Source organism: Eurypyga helias, unplaced genomic scaffold (genome assembly GCF_000690775.1).
Source record: "Eurypyga helias isolate BGI_N326 unplaced genomic scaffold, ASM69077v1 scaffold4882, whole genome shotgun sequence".
Lineage (NCBI taxonomy): Eukaryota > Metazoa > Chordata > Aves > Eurypygiformes > Eurypygidae > Eurypyga > Eurypyga helias.
This window is the reverse complement of record NW_010237688.1, coordinates 72,862-93,383: the sequence shown is the minus strand read 5'-3', so window position 1 is coordinate 93,383 and position 20,522 is coordinate 72,862. Positions and strand designations below refer to the sequence as shown.

The window sequence follows — 20,522 nt, the reverse complement described above, 5'->3', positions numbered from 1 at the left end:
ACAAATAGGGTGCCCAGTAAAAAGTCTGGCAACAGCTACTTTTGTGGCTTTTTTATATGACGAAGCTTTTAAAACTTCTACCACTATAATATCTTGAACAGACACTCTCGTACTGCAATAATATTACATAAATTATACTTAGAGACTGGTATTGTGTTGTCTTAGATTTTCTTTGGGTTTTTTAGCATCTGCAATGCCTGGAGGAAATGCAAGGCGCTTTTAATCCTGGGTTAATTGGGATCCTTCTACACATGTAACTGGCCTTCAAAATGTATGCATTTCAAACTATATGGCGAAAAATTCCTCATGAAAATGAAAGGATAACTTCCTCTGGCCTTAAGTATGCTTTCATCTCCCAGCAGTGACCTTGACAAGGATGGTAAGCAACCTTATGACAGACATTTATGGTATTTATTACAGCACAACAAACAATGGAAAATAATCGTCCCCCAATATTTTTTGAACGCATCAGTGATTCTGATCCGACAATATTCACAACCCATATTGCATTTACTTTCAATGAACATTTGAGCGGTTGTGTTTTACAAGTGCAAATACTTGTGAAAATGTAATTTTAAGCTTCAATGGTCACTGAAAGCCAGTTTCAAAGCCAGTCAGGAACAGAATGATGTGACTTATATAACTGATGCATCACAAACTGGAACGATTCACAAATGCTTGTCAGACAAAGAATTACTCACTGGACAAATAAACAAATCGTTTCAACACACAAATACTACAAAGAATTTTAGAGCTTGGTCAAGAACCAGAAAAAGAGGAAGATTTAATTAGTAATAAAATGATCATTAAGCAGTGATCAGCCTAACTTCCTCGAGTCTCGAGCCTCAGGCCCTGAGCCTGTGGAGTTAGGCATGGGATATTCTGTGAGTTGAGGAGTTCTTTGGAGTCTGAAGTTACTCAGGGCGCAGAGTTAAGCAGGGACAGCAATCTTCCTAGAATCCCAGCCTTAGTCAGTTCATGGAGACTAATCCCTTCTAGTCTTTAAAGAGCTCTGCAAGTGCAAAACACCTGAGAAACTTCTTCCCCAGCCATACACGGCACAGGCAGGATGCCAACATCAATTCCCATTAACAACAGAGGTTAGAAGGATACATCAACATGCTCTTTGCCAAGCAATCAATGTAGCTGACAGCTCCCTGGGGGGCTGTGCCCTTCATGCTGCTGCACTGCCCATCTACCAGCAGGAAGCGATGGGGGCACACAGATCAGGGTGCATCTGCCCCTCTCCTTCTCCTCTGCCTAGCCACAGGCTTTCAAACTGCATTTGCTCTGCAAATGAATGCCTCATCACACCTCCAGTCAACCAGTACTGCTCCTGTTGCTTCAAGGGATGGGGTCTCACGTTCTCATCTCGTCTTCCCTCCTACCTAGAAAAGCTTAGACCATGCTTCCATGCTTTCTAAATCCTCCATACAGCAGGTAATCCTGTCAACATCTCTGCAGTCACTGTGACTGGATGGACTGAGCCCTCTTGACTCCTCAATGCACAGAAAGAATACTGGATGGATCTTATCCTGGCACCAAAGTAGTGACAGAGCCTTCATTTCATGCACTTAGTGAGGCATGGGCTTCTCAGGGATATGTTGTCATCTGGGTAGAAGGCAGTTAGTGAATGCACCACTGACTTGGAATGAGACTCCCATTTTTGCTTGAGCTGAACGTAACAGGAACTAAAACCATGGTCCTGCTTCTGTTCATACCTGGCTTTTATGAACTCCTGTTCCTTAACGTCAGTCCTCTAGAATAACCGCCTATACTTTCAGAGAGAGTCTCAGCAGAATACAGTAATCTTGACTTACCTAAAAAGTCACATGCTGTTACAGAGCTCCTGCACTGCTCTTTCTGCATGGTGCACTTTTCAGTGGAAGGTGAAGAAATGCCTTATTTATAGATAGGGATTTCCACAGGGTCTGGCAATTTCAGTATGGTGTACATAACTCCCTTAGGCTCTTTTGGGAAATTCCAGACAAAGAGTATTGGGCACAATGCAGTTGGAAAGTGCTATGAAGATGGTATTTTGCACTAGCAGAGGATGCAAAGTTGAAAGAACAGGCAACTCTCAAGTCTGATTGCCAGGGAAACAAGGGTAGAACTAGGATTTTCAGTGTACAACTCTGAAGGTCTCAGCCTTTTATATGGCACAGGGACTGCTGTTGTCTCAGGTCATCAGAATGGCAAAAGGAGGGGAGGGCAATGCCAGAGCTCTGCACTGAAGGGGCTGTTATTCCAGTTGCTCTGTGCCACCTTCTGACCTTATGTTGACATTTTGCAGCTGTCTCTGGAAGGGAATTTCTCCTCGGGGAAGAAGCATGTGAGTTTTTTTATGCTGGTTCAGAATTTTCCAATAATTTTAGTTAGGGGTGCAGTGGCACACAGAACAAAAGACAAAAAGCACAGGACGCCCTGTCCACCTGTGTCCAGTATATATATATCCTGTATACTGAGCAGCACTGACCACTTAAAACCCAAGAATTTGAGATAAAGTCAAGCTGGCCCATCCCAATGCGTCTGACATTACATTTTCTTAGCAGCTTGTACAGTCTAATTTAAATAACCCAAGTGATGGGACTATTGCCACTTACACTAGGGCCTCATTAGCGTGGCCTTTGCCAAACTTTACATATTTAGCTCATAACCTTTTCCTCAAGGGTCACACTTTGCGATTTGCAGCAGGTAATGAGATGCACAGAATACAATGTTCCTGGCATGAAAAGCCCCAGAGGCACTGCACCCCTTGCTGGGATGCCAGCTTATTCCCTACTCCCCTCACCCCATTATCCTCCTTGCCTTCTGCATTGTACTCAGACCTGCACTGACCTTTTTGATTCTGAAAAGCAATGAAAATGCATGCAGTTTTAAGAAATGTATAATAAGACGCTAAAGTTGTTAGCCTGGGACTCTGAAATGCTTGGTGCTGAGCTCTTGTAAGACTTCTTGCATGACCTTGTGTAAGTCACATAATCTCTCTGTGTTAAACGTCTCTGGTTGTGACCAAAGACTGTTATCCTGGTCTTCTCTAGTTAGATGAGGATGTTTGCAGCACAGGTTATGTCTCCCACAGGACAGGAGAGCATCCAGGGATGGGTCACTATGAGCTATAACAATCCAGTAATACTCTTTGGTTAACTGTGTTTACTTTGGGCTGGAAGGTTAGGTTTTAATCAACGGTATCTTTACACATTCCAAGCTAAAATTCAAAATCTAATTAATTCACCAGCACTGCCCTGATGGCCTCAGATTGCAGATTTTGGCTCTTCAAAAAAAACTCTTGGACATGTATGGAAGCAGGAGCCAGCAGAAATGTGTATGCATAAGACAGAAAGAGAGCGAAGGATGTGGATTTAACTGATCGTGAATGGGGCTCCTTGCAGGAGCTGAAGTCAGGAAAGGAGAAAAACTGGGATCTCCTTCAGTTCACGACTCCAGCAAAGGAGCTAAGGACCAAGTCTGGAGATGGGGTGCGAGGGCAACAGGCAGTGGGAAGGAGACCCTCACACCTCCTACTTACCAATTCTGTCCAGCCTATCAAGAGCCACGGTTTCAAAAGCTCGCCGCATCATGGGATACTCTTCCAGCACCTCGTTGAAGTTGTCCACGGAGAGGGAGTAGAGCCGGCAGTAGGTATCAGCTCGCACGCTGGCTGTGCGCCGGCCACGGGTCAGCAGGCAAATTTCTGGAATGAAAGACAGCCTGAGAACATGGGGCTAGACTTCATCACAACTGTGATACAAGACCTGGCACTGTCACTCACAGGCAGTCCTGCCTGCCACCCAGTCCTTTCTAGCTGGACTCTACCTGCTTTCCCACTGAAAATGTGAACAGTGGTGGTATTCTGCATACGCAGTAACATTTAAAAAACCAGGGGGCTCAGTTGTGGCAGCTGCTGCCCACAATCACACCTCAGGGATTCTGCTGTTCTAATTAGCCAGACAAGTTTTGTTACGGTGGATTATCAAAGATATCATTTGTGCATTCAGACTGGAGAAGATGTCTTTCTCCAGCTCCTCATGGGCACTGGGAGCAGAAGGTCAAGCTGTGCTCTCATTGCAGCTAATTCTCTCTCTAGAGGTGTAGCAAAGGCTCTATGCTGACCTGTGGCTTTGGTGCCTGGTAGTAATTTTGATACCCACAACATTTAGCTTTTCAAAGTTTTCAAAGTTTTTTGTAGATATGCCGCAAGCTTACAGATTATCAGGTGCCAAGTTAGTGGCACCTACTAAATCTTGGGCTATTTACACTGCAGTCTTCTGTTCCTAGGAGGATGCTCAGCTAGTTATAGAACAGAAAGCCCTTGACTGTACCATAAATGCCTGACCTGGGCACAGACACTCCTTGCACACTCAGCAGAGAGCTCCTGAGTCCTGCTTTTTCACTTACTACACAGAGTATGGGCAGCTAAGACAGGCACTTAAAGACAGATGGTGTGACCTAAAGACTGACAGCACTCTTCTCCGTGCTGTATGTTTGGTGTCAATCCACCAGCACCACACCAAGGATACATATTGGGTCTACCCCAAAGCACTGGTATAGCAGCACTACAAGGTTATCAGTGCGTTATTAGGCTGCTTTCCTAAGGAAATCATGCTTATGAGACTATACCATGTATGTGAGGAATTGTGTGTATGGTATCTAAAACACATGGAATGTCATGGGCAATTTTAATCAAATCTGTCAGAACCAGGTTATCCTGATTCCAAACCTGTAACTCCAAATCCCAGCAGACTGACCCAACTCACTACAGGCATGCAAAATCCATGTACTCCAGGTATGTGCACACAGGTTATTTCACAGGAACTATGAGTCTAAAAGAAGAGTGTAGGAATGCATTATAGGGATTATTTAAAAGAGAAAAGGCCTCAGAGAAGGGAAGGAAAGGCGGGTTTCATTCTGTCCCCTCTCAGTAGGCCATTAATTGTGGTGTACTCAGTGGTTGTTCTGAAACATGCATTTACCAGAGAACTGTCTGTCTGGGGCTGTCAGTGAGCTCTCTACGGGGTCTGAGAGGAGGGGTGTCTCTGTGCTATTCTTAAGGGCAATATCCTAGATCTTCCCTTACAGTTTTGTCTGACTGCATGCTAGCTTCACTGTTCCACTGCTCTGCTGCTGATACATTATGCCTGCCTGCTGACCTTCACGACATTTTTCTGAACCACAGACTGGGAAGATGATGGACTATGTTTTTTCACCTGTGTTTATCCAGTACCTTGTATGATAGATGTCAGACAGTAGGACTAGGCAACATTATAAATGTGCTTGGAGAACTGAGAACACTACATTTTTTACCATTAGGTTCTCAGCTTCACAGATCTATCTGTCTGCTTGGGGCAAAAAGAAATAAACCTACAAGAACTAAGTTTCCCTTCTCCCATTTTGTTATTTATTATCTAGACTCTTGCACTGCCCATGAGTCCCATACACCTCCCACTGCACAAGCTGGGAAGCTGCCAGAGAGATGAACAGAGGCAGAGGGTGAAGGAAGAGGTGCCTGAGGTACAGTTCTACATGCTGCCACCCCGGTGTGTCCACGGAAGGTTAAGGAACGTATGGGCAACAGCAGTGTGTGTCGTTGTGTAAGGAAGACTGACTAACACGCACCTCCAAAGTAGGAGCCATCTGCCAGCTTGGTCTCCTTGTTGCCTTTGGTGAGGACGCTCACCACCCCGTGCTGGATGAAGTACATCTTCTTGCCAATGGTGCCCTCCCGGATGATGTAATCCCCCGGCTGAAACACCTCGAACCGCAACTTGGTCAGCATGGAGGTCACAAAGTTGGGATCTGCGTTGGCAAAGAGGGGCATAGAGGCAACCAGCTTCCGGCAGTTGAAGTTTATGATTTCCTGACCACGATGTGATGCAAAAGAGAGAAAGAGGAAGAGGGAGAGAAAGGGGGGAGAAAAGATGGGACAAGGAGCAGAAAAGACACACACATATGTTTAGTCAACATCTAATGACCTATGAAGATCCCCCAACTTGACCTGTACATTACAAAGTGGAAAAACACAAAACCACCATTCCCCTAGTCTGCTGGTGCAGGCTGGAACGGGCTCTGGGTGCTCAGAGCATGTAGCAGTGACACCCTGACACCACGCTTCACTGCTTTCCTTCATATGCTTTCTCCCTGAGCAGGGACAATACCCCCCAACCTCCCAAACACACACAATATATCTCTTTCTGCCGGAAGGCTTGGGCTGTGAGAGACGTGCACAGCACTGGTGAAACGCCGTATGAAAAAGCCCAGGGGTCCTCTCTGGGAAAATGTTGTAACTCACCTTGGCAGCGCTATGTTCTCTGCTGCCCTTGCTTGTCAATGACATATTAAACAGCACAAACGTGCCAAGGTGCTCAGAGAAAGAATTATCCTGGGCAGATGGGGACAGTGTCAAGAGAGGGTAGGGAGAGGTGCCCACCAGTCACTGGGACACGTGCTGGATCATCAGTCTCAGGTGAAGAAAACTCAAGTCAGCTGTTAGGCTGTCTTACAGCAGACAGGGACAGTGCCTCCTCCTGTGGCTTGGTGTCACTCGGAAGGTATGACAGCACTTTCCACTGCGCAGGACCTGCTCTGTGCCATGTCAGCTCAGACACAGAAAGTGACAAAAAGTGATACTGAGTAAATCACCTCAACACAACACTCCCCAGCCAAGCAGGGAAGGAGCATCTGGATGACTGGGGCAGGAAGAAAGAAGGCTGGGGAAGCATCGGTCTCCTCCTCACGGGCATTCTTTTCAGGGTTGCCCTTTGAGACTTTGGCAGAACTAGGCTTAAAATATGGCTGGGAGAGCCTCAGCTCTTCTCTCTCCTATGGAGAGAGCAGGGGGGGGCAGGAAGACAGAAGGAAGACTGCTTCTAGGACTTGTGGGTAACAAACTGGAGGCACATACTAGGGAGAACCTGCATTGCTAGGCTTCAGCTAGGGAAGGGGTTTTCTGTAAAATCTCCTTTGAAGAGTGGGCCCTGCTAGAAGACGACTCCTTCCTTTGGCTCTACAGGCTGTTACAGCCGATGCATGAGGCACAGATGAGGCCAGCACACCCCATACACATTTATATAAATACATGATATACAGCTTAATATTAGGGAGTGCAAGGTGGGAGCTTACTGAGATGCCATACCAGGCAGTGGTGCATCTTTGTGTGGGGAGGAAAGGGGGCTTGCAGAAGCATGAGGTAATAGCAAGGCACTTTCCAGAATACTCTGCTGCAGAGGCTCTTTGGGAAAGGGGATGACATTGCCATGGGCTCAAAAGGTGCAAAGATGTACCTATTTACATTCTGAGTGGGTGGCAGGGCCTGCATATTGCAACCCCCATCACCGTTATGTCAGACATCACTTGTGCTGCAGCAATTAACACTCAGGCAGCAGTTCTGCAGGTACTTGGGTTTCTCTTTCCACAGCAGTGACTTCTGCCGTGACCAAGGCAAGAGAATACTAGACACACACCAATGCCTAGGACAGTCACTCCTTCTGAATGAAACTGTCCCCAGCAGAGGCTTAGCTGTGGACCATGTTATTCTTGGCCTTGCTCTCCCAGAAAGTTAGGCACAGTGCAAGAACAGGTACAGCTCCCTGCAAAATGGGGCTTTTATGGCTGCTAAGGCACATGGATGTGCTGTCTCTACTTGGCATGACACTAGAGTATACACAGAGCCAGTGCTAATGGGAAAGCTGGTCTCCCACTACTCCCATCACCTGAAGGTGACCTCTGCAAAGCACCAGGACAGGACACAGCACACATAGTGCTCCACAGCTGCCAAAGATGACAGGAACATGCGCTGCCTATTCACTGCCCTCTACTTACCTCTCGGAGGGGCTCACTCAGCTCTCCCAGGATGCTCTCCTCATCAAACATCTTCCCCTGATAGCGGTGCTCATAGTAATCATGGATGCGTTGCCGCATGTCTGCAGGGAGCTTGTGGAAGGACATATACTGTTCCACTTGCTTGTACTGCACAGGGAGAGAGGAAGAAAACGAGTTACCAGGACACGTAACAAATGACACCCGCTCATGGACAAGCACATCCTAGACTGTACCCATATCTGCTTCCTTCGTGCCAAGCCAGGCCCAGGCCGACAAATCTGGTGCAGGAGAGAGCAACTTTCTGAAGACATGGGGAGTTTGCAGACATACTTGTTATATTCCCCAAATAGCTGCCCTGTGTTTAAACTTATACTCAGCCAGTCACACTGTGGAGACAACTCCTCACTCCCTGGGTGCTGAGCAGTCCAGGTGCCTGTTGTCCCCTACACACACTGCAAAAGCTGTGAGGAGAGATGAGTAAGAAGTGCTCAGCTGGGAATCTCCCCTCAACAAATAATGCTGAGCGAAGACTGTCCAAGCCCTGTGCAGAATCAGCTCAAGGAAAGTACAATGTGCCCTCAACAGAGGGTTTTTCCAGGGAACACAGCAGAACAGTGGCCAGGGTGTATGACCCAGCAGCATGGCTCTAGACCAGTAAGTGATGTACAGCACCTCGAGGCCTCAGCCAAGCACAGGAACCCACTGCACCAGGCAGGGGCCGTAGAAAACAGTGGAAGACAGTTGTGACCTGGATGTTCATAGTCACAGACAAACTGAAGGACACACAGAGACAGAAATACGAGTTATTTGGTTGAACCTGTGGCCTGCTTTTCCTCGGCTCTGTGTTCTTGTCTGTCGCGCTGTGATGGCACCTTTGCCTTCCTACCTAGGGCTGCACAGGTCTCAATTTTCTTCACCTTTTGCTGGGTCTCTATTGCCCCATGCACTCGTGCTATCTAACCTCTCCACATTTTTACCTCATGATTTTTACTTCCATCATGTCACTTACAGGGGAATACAAGGACATGCTCTGACTGATGCCAGAGAAGTATCTGGGGATAAATGGTGCTTTCCATGAATAAATGACAATTCCTCAAGGGCACAGGACTATAAATGGTCCACTTGCCTTGAAGGTGCTGCAGGGACAAGGTGTGTGCCTTGCAATGGTCATGCTCCTGCCCACTGGTATGCAGTACAGAATATGATCATGGGCATGTACGATACTAAATAATGCTGACACAAGGACCATGCTCCCCCTTTGCCACCCCTCTTTCCCCTCTTCTCCTCGATACATCTGTCCCTGAATGTCCCTTTACTGCAGCTTGTGCTGAAGAGCCTAATTACTGAACTTCTGCTCATTAAAGACCTCCCCTGCACACACCAGTGTCACTCAGCTCTCAGTACAGTCTGTGCTGCCACTGCCTTGCATGCTAACAACTTGATCTGCACCAGAGAGGAGAAGGAATTACTCTAAGAAGCCAAGGTGGCAGAGGGGACACTCGGGGTTTCCTGGCATTTCCAGAGCTGTAGCTAGCAGCAGAGGGGCTGGATGTAAATATTCATGATCACTACAGCATGATCAAAGTCAAGCAAGTCACCACCTCCCCACGGGGAGTCAGGCAGAGAATTGGCAATGAACGCTGCACTTTATTATTTGGATTGCTGAAGTTCTGTAGAGACTGGCAGGACGCTGTGTCAGGCAGCGCTGTGCTGGGTGCTGCACAGTCTGCAGCTCGCAAATGAGGGAGACAAAGGGAGCAGAAACCAACATCTCACATGTGGACAACCCACTGGTCTCAACCCATCAAGAATATTGCAGGTTATGCTCTTAATTGCACAGAGTTAAGGGCTTGGGTCAGATGCATAAACACTGATGTCTATTGCCACTGCAGACACAGTGCAGCATTTGAGACATCCATGGGACATGGCAAATCAGACAGAGGACACTCATTATGGGAAAGGAAATCAGTAGGCGCTAGCTTTTGCTGACTTGGGTTTATTAAATCATCCTAAATCCACAAACAGTTCTGTTTGTTTTAATGCTGCATTTTGCTGAATAAATTATTTGCCAAAATATCACCTCTCAGTTTTAGCCCAGTGTCTTTAATTGGACCACTGACCAGTGTCATAAGATGCCTCTCAGCACCTGCTGCCAGACACCTGCCCGCTACCCCTCTTTCTCTCCACCATAAGCCCTTGCTGTCAATCTCCAACTGACCTTTGCTTCTTGGGAAAAATACCCCCAGCCTCTCCAATTCACAAACACAGGTTGGATGGGGCAACTCAGACCCTTTACTTATACACTACTGTACCTGGATTTATTGCTCTGTAACAGACAGTAATAAATCACTGCTCTGCAAAGTCCCTAGGGCTTGTCAGATTCTCCTACAATCACTGTCCCTAGAGAAGGCTCAGAGTAAAAACAGGACAAATATACTTTACCAGAAAAAAAGGTTCTGCTTCTGATTACAAATTAAAAACGTGGTTATAAAAGAAAACTGTAAAGTAAGAAACAGTAATTTTCCTTGATGCTGCCCAGCCAGACTGAAGGCCACCACTCTTGCAGTGTCAAGCATCAATAGCAACTAACCAAAAGGTCCCTAAAAACTGTATGAGGAAGAGCCTTTCAAAGCGTAGTGGGATGTACATGTCTCTTCTCAGCCTAAGCTCTAAACAAGATCACTCCTGACGTGATCAGCAACACTCAGTGCTGGGACAAAGCAAAGGGGCAAGGGTGGTGAACATCAACAGCAGAGTGCATGGGTTTTAAAGACTTTGCCTGATAACCCTGAATTTACAGGTCTTCCTTTTTTAACTGTGCCCTGATACCATGCAGATCTGGCACTCTCTAAAGACACTTCATGCCCCCTTGAGTTGGCACCCCCTTGAGTGTCTTTCAGATGTGGCCAGGCCTAACCTGACAGCCCCCTTTTGCCGCCTTTCTGCTTTGTACTTGTCTGTTCAGCCTTCCTACTTGTCGCCACACCCTCAGTCTGACCTGCGCTCAGAGGAAGGCGCAGAGATTAGTGGCCTCTCAGAGTTCAACTAAAAAGACTCATTTAGGAATTATTTAAATCTCTCTGAAGACAATGAGTCCATTTAAATCCTAACTCATTTTCTTAATGCTGTTTTTCCTCAAATAAGCCTTTGAAGTAGGTATTAATATATCAAAAGGGAACCATTTAGCTAAGGATTTTTCCTTCTATAACTGGCCACTTCCCTGAGTTGTCTCAACACTCCCCTCCACTTCTACCAAAGCTCAGATCATTCACAGTCCAAAGGGAACTAAATATTTTTAACTCTTCCATGCCCTCAATCTCTCTCATGAATCCTCCTCTCTATGGCAGTAATAAATCACTGTCTGAAAAGGCTAGACTATTTCCTTGCCCCATGCTGAATATATAAAAGAGCCTGCATCTGAGAAGAGCTGCTCCATCCCAGCCCTGGCACTGACACCTCTTTGAGTCTTGTTTTTGCATCTCAGTTAATTCAAACACACACACCTTCACAGTATGCTAGCCAACATGGGCACGTACACATAACCTACTGTAATGAAGGCACTTGTCTCCCTCTATCCAATGATAAATACACTTTCCTATACACAGCTGTACTGCTTGCATCCTTCCAAAACCAGGCTGCAATCACTGTGGGTCAGAGTTTAATCTCAAACAGTTTCCACATCTGGACTCCATGGAAGTTAACAGAGATGCACTTAAAAAAAATGAGAATCAAGCAGAGTAATGCATTTCCAATTAAGTGAAAAATTATGATGCTCTGACAGGATTGGAATGCTGGTAGTACATATCCTGTGAGACTGGATTAAGGTGCACAGAAGCACCCATGACGTACAATGCTGGGGCTCTCTCGAGCGGATTAGTGCTTCACAGGGGTAAAGATCAAGCCATGAGATTCATCAGATGGACTGTGATGATGGGATGCAGTTGCATCTTTGTCTTATTTTCTCTGACCTATGATTAGGAATAAAACAGTGCAGCTCCCCAGTATTTAGTAATCATCAAAACCAAATAAATGCTGATTCTTTTTTTTTTTTTGTCTTTTAAGCCATTCTTATTCCCATCCTCAGGATCTTTTCTATGACCAGATACATATCTTACACAAAATTATTCAGACACACATTCTCATGGAGTCAAATGACTTCAGGAGTGAGTGGTTTAAGGTCACAAAAGTGAGCTTTTGTAACACAATAAAACCACACTGACACTGCTGGTGCAATCTTTGCTGTTTTCCTTTTCCAGACCTCCATGCTTGATTGTATTAAGCATCAGTACTAGCTTCTATAATTTTGCTTTTTTCTCTTCCTGAAATTTTGTTGAGAACTGTAACTGGTTGTGCTGGTCTTAACTCAGGCTACCACAGTTTATCCTGAGTCTGCCAACACCTGCAAATGCAGTTGGCTCTACATATGTATTCATGCTCATGAGCACCATCCTGATGTTTTCCAACGAGAATAGAGACATTTATAAAATTAAATGTGCACAGGGTTTACAGCTGAGGCTGAAGCTGGAGCTGGGTTCCTTCACAGAGGGAACCAAAGGAAACCCTACATACACTAGTAAGTGGAAAGACAGCTGGGGTGCCTGCATGAAGGGAGTGCTAGAGGGTTGGATCAGTGTGCCAAAGGCAAATTGTAGCAGGTTGTTTAGGTTATCAGTGTCTATTTCAATACCAATTCAACAGGAACAACTCAGACCACATCTAGCCCAGCACCAAACATTATCAGTGCTACTTCTGCTTTCTGATTAATGAGCTAAATTTAAACCCATGTCCATCTACTCTTCAGCTTTGGAAGTTATTCAATAGCTCCTTCCATTCTGCAAAAAAGCTTTACGTAATGCCCTTGATCTGAATTCTTCCAAAGACTGAGTTAATTTTTTACCATGACACCAGCTCAGTTTCCTACAGAAGGATGATTTTTAAATTAAGTTTACATGTTACATGCTGAAAAACATGGAACACTTTTACCCTTACTTCATTAATACCTTCAGAAATTATCTTACCTAGAATCAGGCTCATTACTTCTTGCTGTGTTACAAAGACAACAGACATCAGCAGAAAATTCTTGGAGCATTTTTTCCACTTACTATACAACGTGTTACATTGAGGATGGCTATGATGATCAGCTGGTGTCGTCGTCTCCCCTTGCTGTTCATCAGTACCTATTCAGGCAAGGATTATGCTTCAGACATTCCTATTTCTGGGCTGCGAGATGTCAACAGACTTAGTAGGGTCAATTATAAGCCTGAAGAAACATTTGTTTACTTCCTCTCATCAGCTGCATTGCTGCAGTGGCCACAGCACAAGCCAGGGAACTCCACCACAGCGGATGGTCCTGTTCAGCACACAGCGCTGAGTCTGCAGTCACACACCCAGAGGACATGGCCTGCCTTTGCTGCAAGCAATGGAAATGCCTGCTAACTTCAGGGGTCCTAGGAGAGCAGATCCCAGAACTCTGGGACAAATCTCTCTGCATTAAATATTGTGGGCAAATATTGTTTGTCTCTTGAAAGGTCCCATCCTAGCATGTCAGTAGTCCAGCACAGGGAACTTTTGGACCCAGACAATGAATCTTTTATTATTCATTAAGCATGTGAAACTCATATCACAGGACATTTTGGAGATGTCAGGTCGTGTCACTGGATCCACATATTTGGAGGTGTGATGCGGAAAAAGAGATCAACATTACTTTCATCAGAAGAGCAGAACAAGAGAGATGAGGTAAAATCTGCCAGTGGACAAAGGCCGGAGATGGGGAAAAGGGAACAGTGAGTCTGTGCGATTTGAAATCAGTATTGCTAGGAGCAGCCTTTTGCCAGGAGAGACGGCTCAGCAGGGAGGCTTAGTGCTTCGCATTATGATGTAGTTATTTATTTCTTTACAGTTCAAGTGCCAAAATTAATTTCAAAACTGACAATGAAGTTTGAAATCCCACATTGGGATACAAAGAACTGCGGAGAGAAGAGCACTTTCCTTTCCGTGACAACACACGCAGCGCTCGTGCATGCACAAACATACTGTTCAGACCAGGCTGTCATTGACATTGCTCAAAGAACAGAACTATTCGTCTGGCTTCCGCCCTCAGAAAGAAGATGTCACAATCCTGGCTACAATCACAGTACCTCTGATACAGCAAACCAAGACGAATCCCCAATGTAAACCTGCTGACAGAAGGCAATATACATGGCAGCTTCGTTTTTCCTTCTGTAAAGATGCACTGTGCTGCTTCCTTCCCTCGTCTGCATGAGCGCTGAGTGGGTACTGCACCTCATCGCAGTCATATGCTCCACGTAGGCCCTGCCACCCGTAAGATGGACACACTCACACACCTGGGCACTGAGCTCTCTGCTTCAAGTGCTGCCCCATCACCACTGCTCAGATACCTAGAAGATGTTTTACAGCTTCAACGTGGGGCTCTTCGTAACACACGGGTAAACAGTTTCAAGGAAGAGTAAGTTCACCAATGAAATATTCTTGCAAGCACTAAAAGTACTCACATTTGGTTTGTGTGGTGGAGTTTTGGTAGTGGCCGGGGTGGGGGGGCAGCTACATGGGTGGCTCCTGTGAGAACCTGCTAGAAGCTTCCCTGGAGCTGCATCTGGCCAATGGTAGTGCCTCTGGGATAATGTATTTAGAAGGGGAAAAAAACCCTGCAGCTGGGAACCTGCAGCAGAGGAAGGAATGGGATGTAAGAGAAAGAATTAGGCAGACACCAAGGTCAGTGAAGAGAGGAGGGGGAAGGGGTGCACAGGAGCAGAGATTCTCCTTGCAGCCTGGGGAGGATCCCACACTGGAGCAGGCGGCTGTGCCCGAAGGAGTCCATGACTCTGTGGGAAGCCCAGGCTGGAGCAGTCCACTCCTGAAGGATAGCACCCTATGGAAGAGACCCATGCCGGAGCAGTTTGTGAAGAACTGCAGCCTGTGGGAAGGACTCTCGCTGGAGAAGTTCATGGAGGACTGTCTCCCGTGGGAGGGAACACACACTGGAGCAGGGGAAGAGTGTGAGGAGTCCTCCCTCTGAGGAGGAAACAATGGTGGTGAACTGACCACAGCCCCCATTCCCCATCCCCCTGCGCTGCTGGAGGGGAGGAGGTAGAGAAATCAAGGGCAAAGCGGAGCCCAGGAAGGAGGGGGTGAGGGAAGGTGTTTTTAAAATCTGGTTTTATTTCTCATTATCCTACTGTGATTTGATTGGTAACAAATTAAATTGATTTTTTCCCCAAGTTGAGTCTGTTTTGCCCATGACCATAACTGATGAGTGATCCCTCCCTGTCCTTGTCTCGATGTACGAGCCTTTTGTTATATTTTCTCCTCCTCATCCCACTGGGGAAAGGAGTGAGTTGGCGGCTGCATGGTGCTTAGTTGCCAGCTGGGCCTAAAGCACTACACTACTCGACCCCAGTTTAGTTAAGGCCATAAAGGGAAGGCAATTTGCACTGCAAGATGGTTTTAATTCAGAAAACATTTCCATTTTATAACCACTCCAGGATTCTTTCATGAAAAGGATTAAATAACCTTAAAACAGTTGACACAAATTTCTGATTTTTTGGTTGAGCTGAACTGAACGAATCATTATTTATACCACCCTATTACCTATTTCTTACAAACTTCCTTTTAAAATCGAGATGGATGTGGTATCTGTAAAAGGACAGCTGCCTTGCAGCCCTGGAGGCACAATCCTGAGCCAGCCATTCTCACTGACTCTTGATTGCTCACTGCCTGAAAGCGGTTAGGGACTTTGAATCAGAGAGTCAAAGAACTACGAAGTTGGAGGGCACCTCTGGGGGTCATCAGAACTACGAAGTTGGAGGGGACCTCTGGGGGTCATCTGGTTCAAATCCCCACTCAAAGGAGGGCCAACTTACACCAGGTTGCAACTTCCTGGCAACCTTCTTGGACCTACTATCACACGTGGGTGGGTATGCAGAGATGGTGGGGATGGGGGACCCTTTGCTGCTCCAGGCATTCCTTAATATGTCAGGGGAAAAGCTGGACCCCTCCTGTTAAATTAAGCTGCATCTAACTTTGCTCGTTTCACTTGCTGACTCTGGACTGCAAATCAGCCAGAAAACCCAGCCCTGATTACAGAAAAAAACTACCTAGAGGCAGTGCTGAGACAGCGAGCCCAGGGCACATCAGAGGCCTTTGCTTCTAGACACAATCAATAAAGTACATCATTTATAAGCCTTGTTATCAACCCCAAATGCTTTGATTGATGGTAACATGGGACATAACAGTTCTCAGGCCATCTCTTAACAAACTGAGGTAAACACAACTAGTGCCATCATAACAGGATAAAGCAGAGCTCTCCAAACTTTTTCAGATTAGGAAATTTGATTAAATTTTGCATTTGATCAAATTTACCAGACACCTTTCATTTCTGGAGTGCTGCACACCCCCTACCCTCTCCTTCACACACATTACCAGAAGAGTAAGGGAGCTTTGCAGCTTTCCTGCCACCCATGCTAGCTCAGGCGGGAACTTCTACATAACCTCCTTGGACTTTTAAGTATCTGGGAATGCCACCTGAGAACCTACAGACATTGGTGGCGAGTCATCTTGGGAATGGCACTTCAAATCCTGTCCAGAGTGGTAATGAACATGAAATCTCCCATCTGACAGCTTTGGGGCAGAGTAGGTGTGGGAATAGTCAGTCTTTGCCCAATGCCATGCTAACAGAACAGCTCACACTACAGTTATCTTAATGTATCTGCGCTGGGTCGTCCCCAAGGTAGCACTGGCTAAGCCAACCCTCGAGTCACAAGAATTAATACAGCTTTGGTACAGTGCTGCGCTTGGGTTAATTACCTTTGCTTAAAGGAGGGTGGAGGGGAGCTAATCAGCAAGGGCATGTTGCCAAGCTGTATGTGATTACACTTATCCAGGACCCCAGCTAGGATCTCTGCACTGAATTCCCTGCACATGTTCATTTGGAGGCAGTTCAGAACACTGAACTGCATAGTAAAATGTCCTAAACCCACAGGAGTAGCCATGGAGGGTCAGGCTGAGCGCTCCTCTCACCTGGTGGTGTGTCCCTGAGAGTTTCAGGTGCTTTGAGAAAGAATAGAAGAGGTGCACAGCAATCCAGCTCCTGGCCATACCCTCCTAGCTTTTCTGACAAAAGCAGGTTAGGAATACCTACTGCCTGGGGTTGTATCTGCATCTTAGCATTCAATAACACTTGAAAGATTTCCTTATGTGAATTTGTTCTAAGTATTCTGAGGCTAATCAAACTTTGCACCCTCTAGCAGTGAGTTCCACAGTTTAATTGCATACCATTAAAAGAAATCACTCCTTAAACCTGGTGCCTAGTAAGACTGTCTATGGCTGGTATCTAAGAAAGGCCAAGGACTGGCTAAGCCTGGAAGACAGAGTCTCAGTTCTCACTGTAGTAGGTATGCACAATGGCAGCATCTCACATCCCCACTAACGAATATTGGTCTAACATCTGCTTCACCTACAACAGAGACTGAATGTTCCAGTTGTCATGCTTCAGTCTTTACAATTACTACATTTTCCCCGATTACTCTTAGTTGGATTCAGACTGATGACAGAAGGGCTGAAATGTTGATCGTTGGACAGCAAAGTGCTTTTTTGCTTGGTTAGCTAGATCACAGGATAAAACTGTGGCAAGAAGGACTGTGCTGATGCAGGGCTGTTTCAGGAACAGAGAGGTGATGTCATTAGTACTTCTGCAGGATTTATAAAGTGATTCTCTTTAGTGTTACCTGCTTGCGCCCTTGCAACAGTACTGCAGCATGTGCTTCTTCAGAATGATAAGTGAATATGCAAGTATCTAAGTACCTACCCAGTTTCAATATATATTTTAAGAACAAGAGGCATTGGATAGTTCAAGCAGTGATGGTTCATGGGGGAGGAGCAGGGAGAGCAAAGAGCTTGAGGGAATGCCAGTATAGCAGAGAGATCTTGAGGAGAGATGAGGCTCTGGAAGGAGAGATCACAGCTTTGCTGGGCGCTGCAATGCTGACAGCAGCAATTCTTACCTCCCATCAGTCATTCTTCCATATGTACCTGAGAAGATAACATGGGAGAGCCAAGCCTTTCTGCATGATGCCCATCACTGCTTGCATCCTGCTAGGATGGGAGAGTGAAGCCCGGAGTCTCTCTCTGCTTTGTTCCAAGGAGCGTGGCTGCAGTAAGCAGCATAATCACCACTCCCAAAAGCCTCAAGGTTACAGAGTATGCTGGGGAGGATGAGAGTGTGTGTGGTGACTTGATATAAATATTAATCCAGCTGAGCTTTAGGATTAAAGAAAGAAATTAATAGGGGAACCTGCAAAGAGCATGGAAATAACTTGCATATTGGTCAAGTTTATTCCTCTTCTGGGGAGGAAATACTCTTCCTCTCTTGTGAGCCACCGTTACTGCTGGTTGTGGGGTAATTTTGCAGTCAATGATGAACTTCTATGTTAAGGCTTGAGCTCATCTGCAAATAACTGAAAAGGGCCTTGCGCCTCTGCTCCTGTTCATGGACCTGCTCCACCAGCACCCTGCACCAGCTCTGGCACCCACTGGACTCTACAGTAAGCTAATTCAAACCACTAATCTGGCAGAAAACTAACCCAGAAGAAAGAAATCAGCTCAGTGGAGGTCTGAGATCATGAAAGGTGGTGCACAAGAGTGAAACAGTGCAGTTGAGAACAGTGGCAGGGAGCACTGGGTGAGAATGTGTATGTGGGGCTTCCCTTCTTCGGTCAAAGCTGTCAGATCAATTCAGTTACAATATGTAACTGCACAACATGACTTTGGGAAATTTTTCTATCAGAATCCTTCAGGATGGACTTGTAGTAACATTCTCTCACATATAGGAAATAGACATGAATCTTGGGTGCGAAGATCAACTCCTGATCCTGCCACTGAGTCTCTCTGACCATGGGCAAGTAATTTAGGGCATAACCCATTCTGCAGGCAAGATGGGACAGACAAGTCCCTTCTAACTTTGCTTATGGGACTGGAAATAAAATAGTCATTTCAGAATGCCAGATCTAAAGAGCTATTCTGATTCAGAGCTTTTTAAGGGTAGCCCAAACCAGACTTACATGATGCCTTTGCCACTTCCAGTGCTTGAGACAGTGTAAGAGTGCTGTGCCACGTGGGATCCTCCACTTGTACCCAGAAACCTCAATGCTACGCTGTTTTTGAGGGTGCAACTTCCCCCTCCAAATTCTCCATGCTTCCTACCACCTCACTGATTCTATACAGCTTCCCTGCCTTCCAGAAAGCAGCATAGCATGAAGTCAGATGCTACAGGAGATTTAGATAGGACAGGGATTGAATGTCCAAATGTTCAATGAATCCAACCCAGAGTGAGACAAGCCTGCTACTGAAGCCAACAGACAGCACATCTTTGCTTTTATTTCTCTTCTCTATAATCCTGTTTGTACAAGGGAAGAACAAGCTAGTTTGGCAGAGATCTAGACAATCTGAAACTTCACCAGAAACTCACTTCTGAACCTTGTTCTGAAGGTTACACAAAGCAAAGCCTGCCAGTACAGTTATTAGCTATAACCTTCCGTCCCATTTGTATGTTGTTTCTGCTATTTCTCTCCCTCCCCACTGCCTCCCCTTTCTTTGGCTACTCCCAGAACAGCTGGTAAAGTCGCTGTAGCCTAGGCCTCTGCTGCCGTGAGAGGCAGAGCACTGTTTGCAGCCCAAGGGTGTACTCAGCAGAGGTCTCTAAACTGCTGTCTGTGTCTACCAATCGACCTCCAAACTTGTTGAGATTCTTTGCTTATAATATGCTTCAACAGACACATTGTCCCATGAGGACTGAACTAAATTGAGTTGCAGGGTTGCAAATCACGAAACAGCCTCATTTTAATCATGGGTATTCAAGTGCTACGGAATGCAGAAAGTAAATACATATTTGTTTTTAGGCCATCATTTGTCCCATTTGCAAGAGGAAAATGAACGTAGTCAATCCCTGAGGCTTTACTCCTAGGAGAATACCTTGGGAATTGAACCTGTTACAACCACTACATACGAAATATACCCTTTGCTAAATCCTCTACTCACTGCTTTTGTCATAAGGGTTTTCTCCTGGATCTGTTAACCCTCTCATTCACATCTCCACATTCTAATAAGGCTTTAACATTTCACACCACTTCTGACACTCCTGACACAGTCACTGATGGCCTTCTGGTGACTGATTTCCCTGAGTACTGACTGGAATCCAATTTCCAGGGTCAAGTTCTGCCCTTGTCTTCAGACCTGTTTTAAGAAAAAAATTGTAGTGCCCATTCCCGCAGGTGTAAAGTTGGCTGAGGCTAGGCTGACCAGGTGGTTGGACTTGCAAATCAGTCCTTGACTTCTATGCTGTCCCAAACACGTTTGAATAAATACTCTGCATACACAGATTTGATCAGCTTGCATTCCTAGTGCTGCAGTGTCCTTCGCTTTGGCATGCCTTACATTCAATTAGAATTAGTCCAGCCAAACTGTAACTCTGTACAAAGCCCAGTGCTCTAGTGGCATCCCAGTCCTCCACACTTCTTCTCCTAGGCTTTTTCCTTCTTTTAGTTCTAGCTGTGGTTTGATCTTCCTTGTCCTCAAAGCGTGATTCAACCTGTTGTCTTCTTTGCTTTCATTCTCTGCCCTACTCTCTCTCTATGGCCCAGTGCAGTAATCCCTGTGTCTCAAACCTGTTCCTAGGCCATCTAACAAATGCT

The 20,522-nt window shown here is 45.9% G+C and overlaps 1 protein-coding gene across 1 annotated transcript in view; it reads right to left on the bottom strand.

The window, feature by feature from the left end:
* HCN4 (hyperpolarization activated cyclic nucleotide-gated potassium channel 4) overlaps positions 1 to 20,522 on the bottom strand; it is a 103,377-nt gene that overhangs the window by 10,714 nt on the left and 72,141 nt on the right. Inside the window, 3 exon segments of the mRNA XM_010147535.1 lie at positions 3,530 to 3,694; positions 5,617 to 5,857; positions 7,819 to 7,965. Coding sequence (XP_010145837.1) covers positions 3,530 to 3,694; positions 5,617 to 5,857; positions 7,819 to 7,965 — 553 coding nt within the window.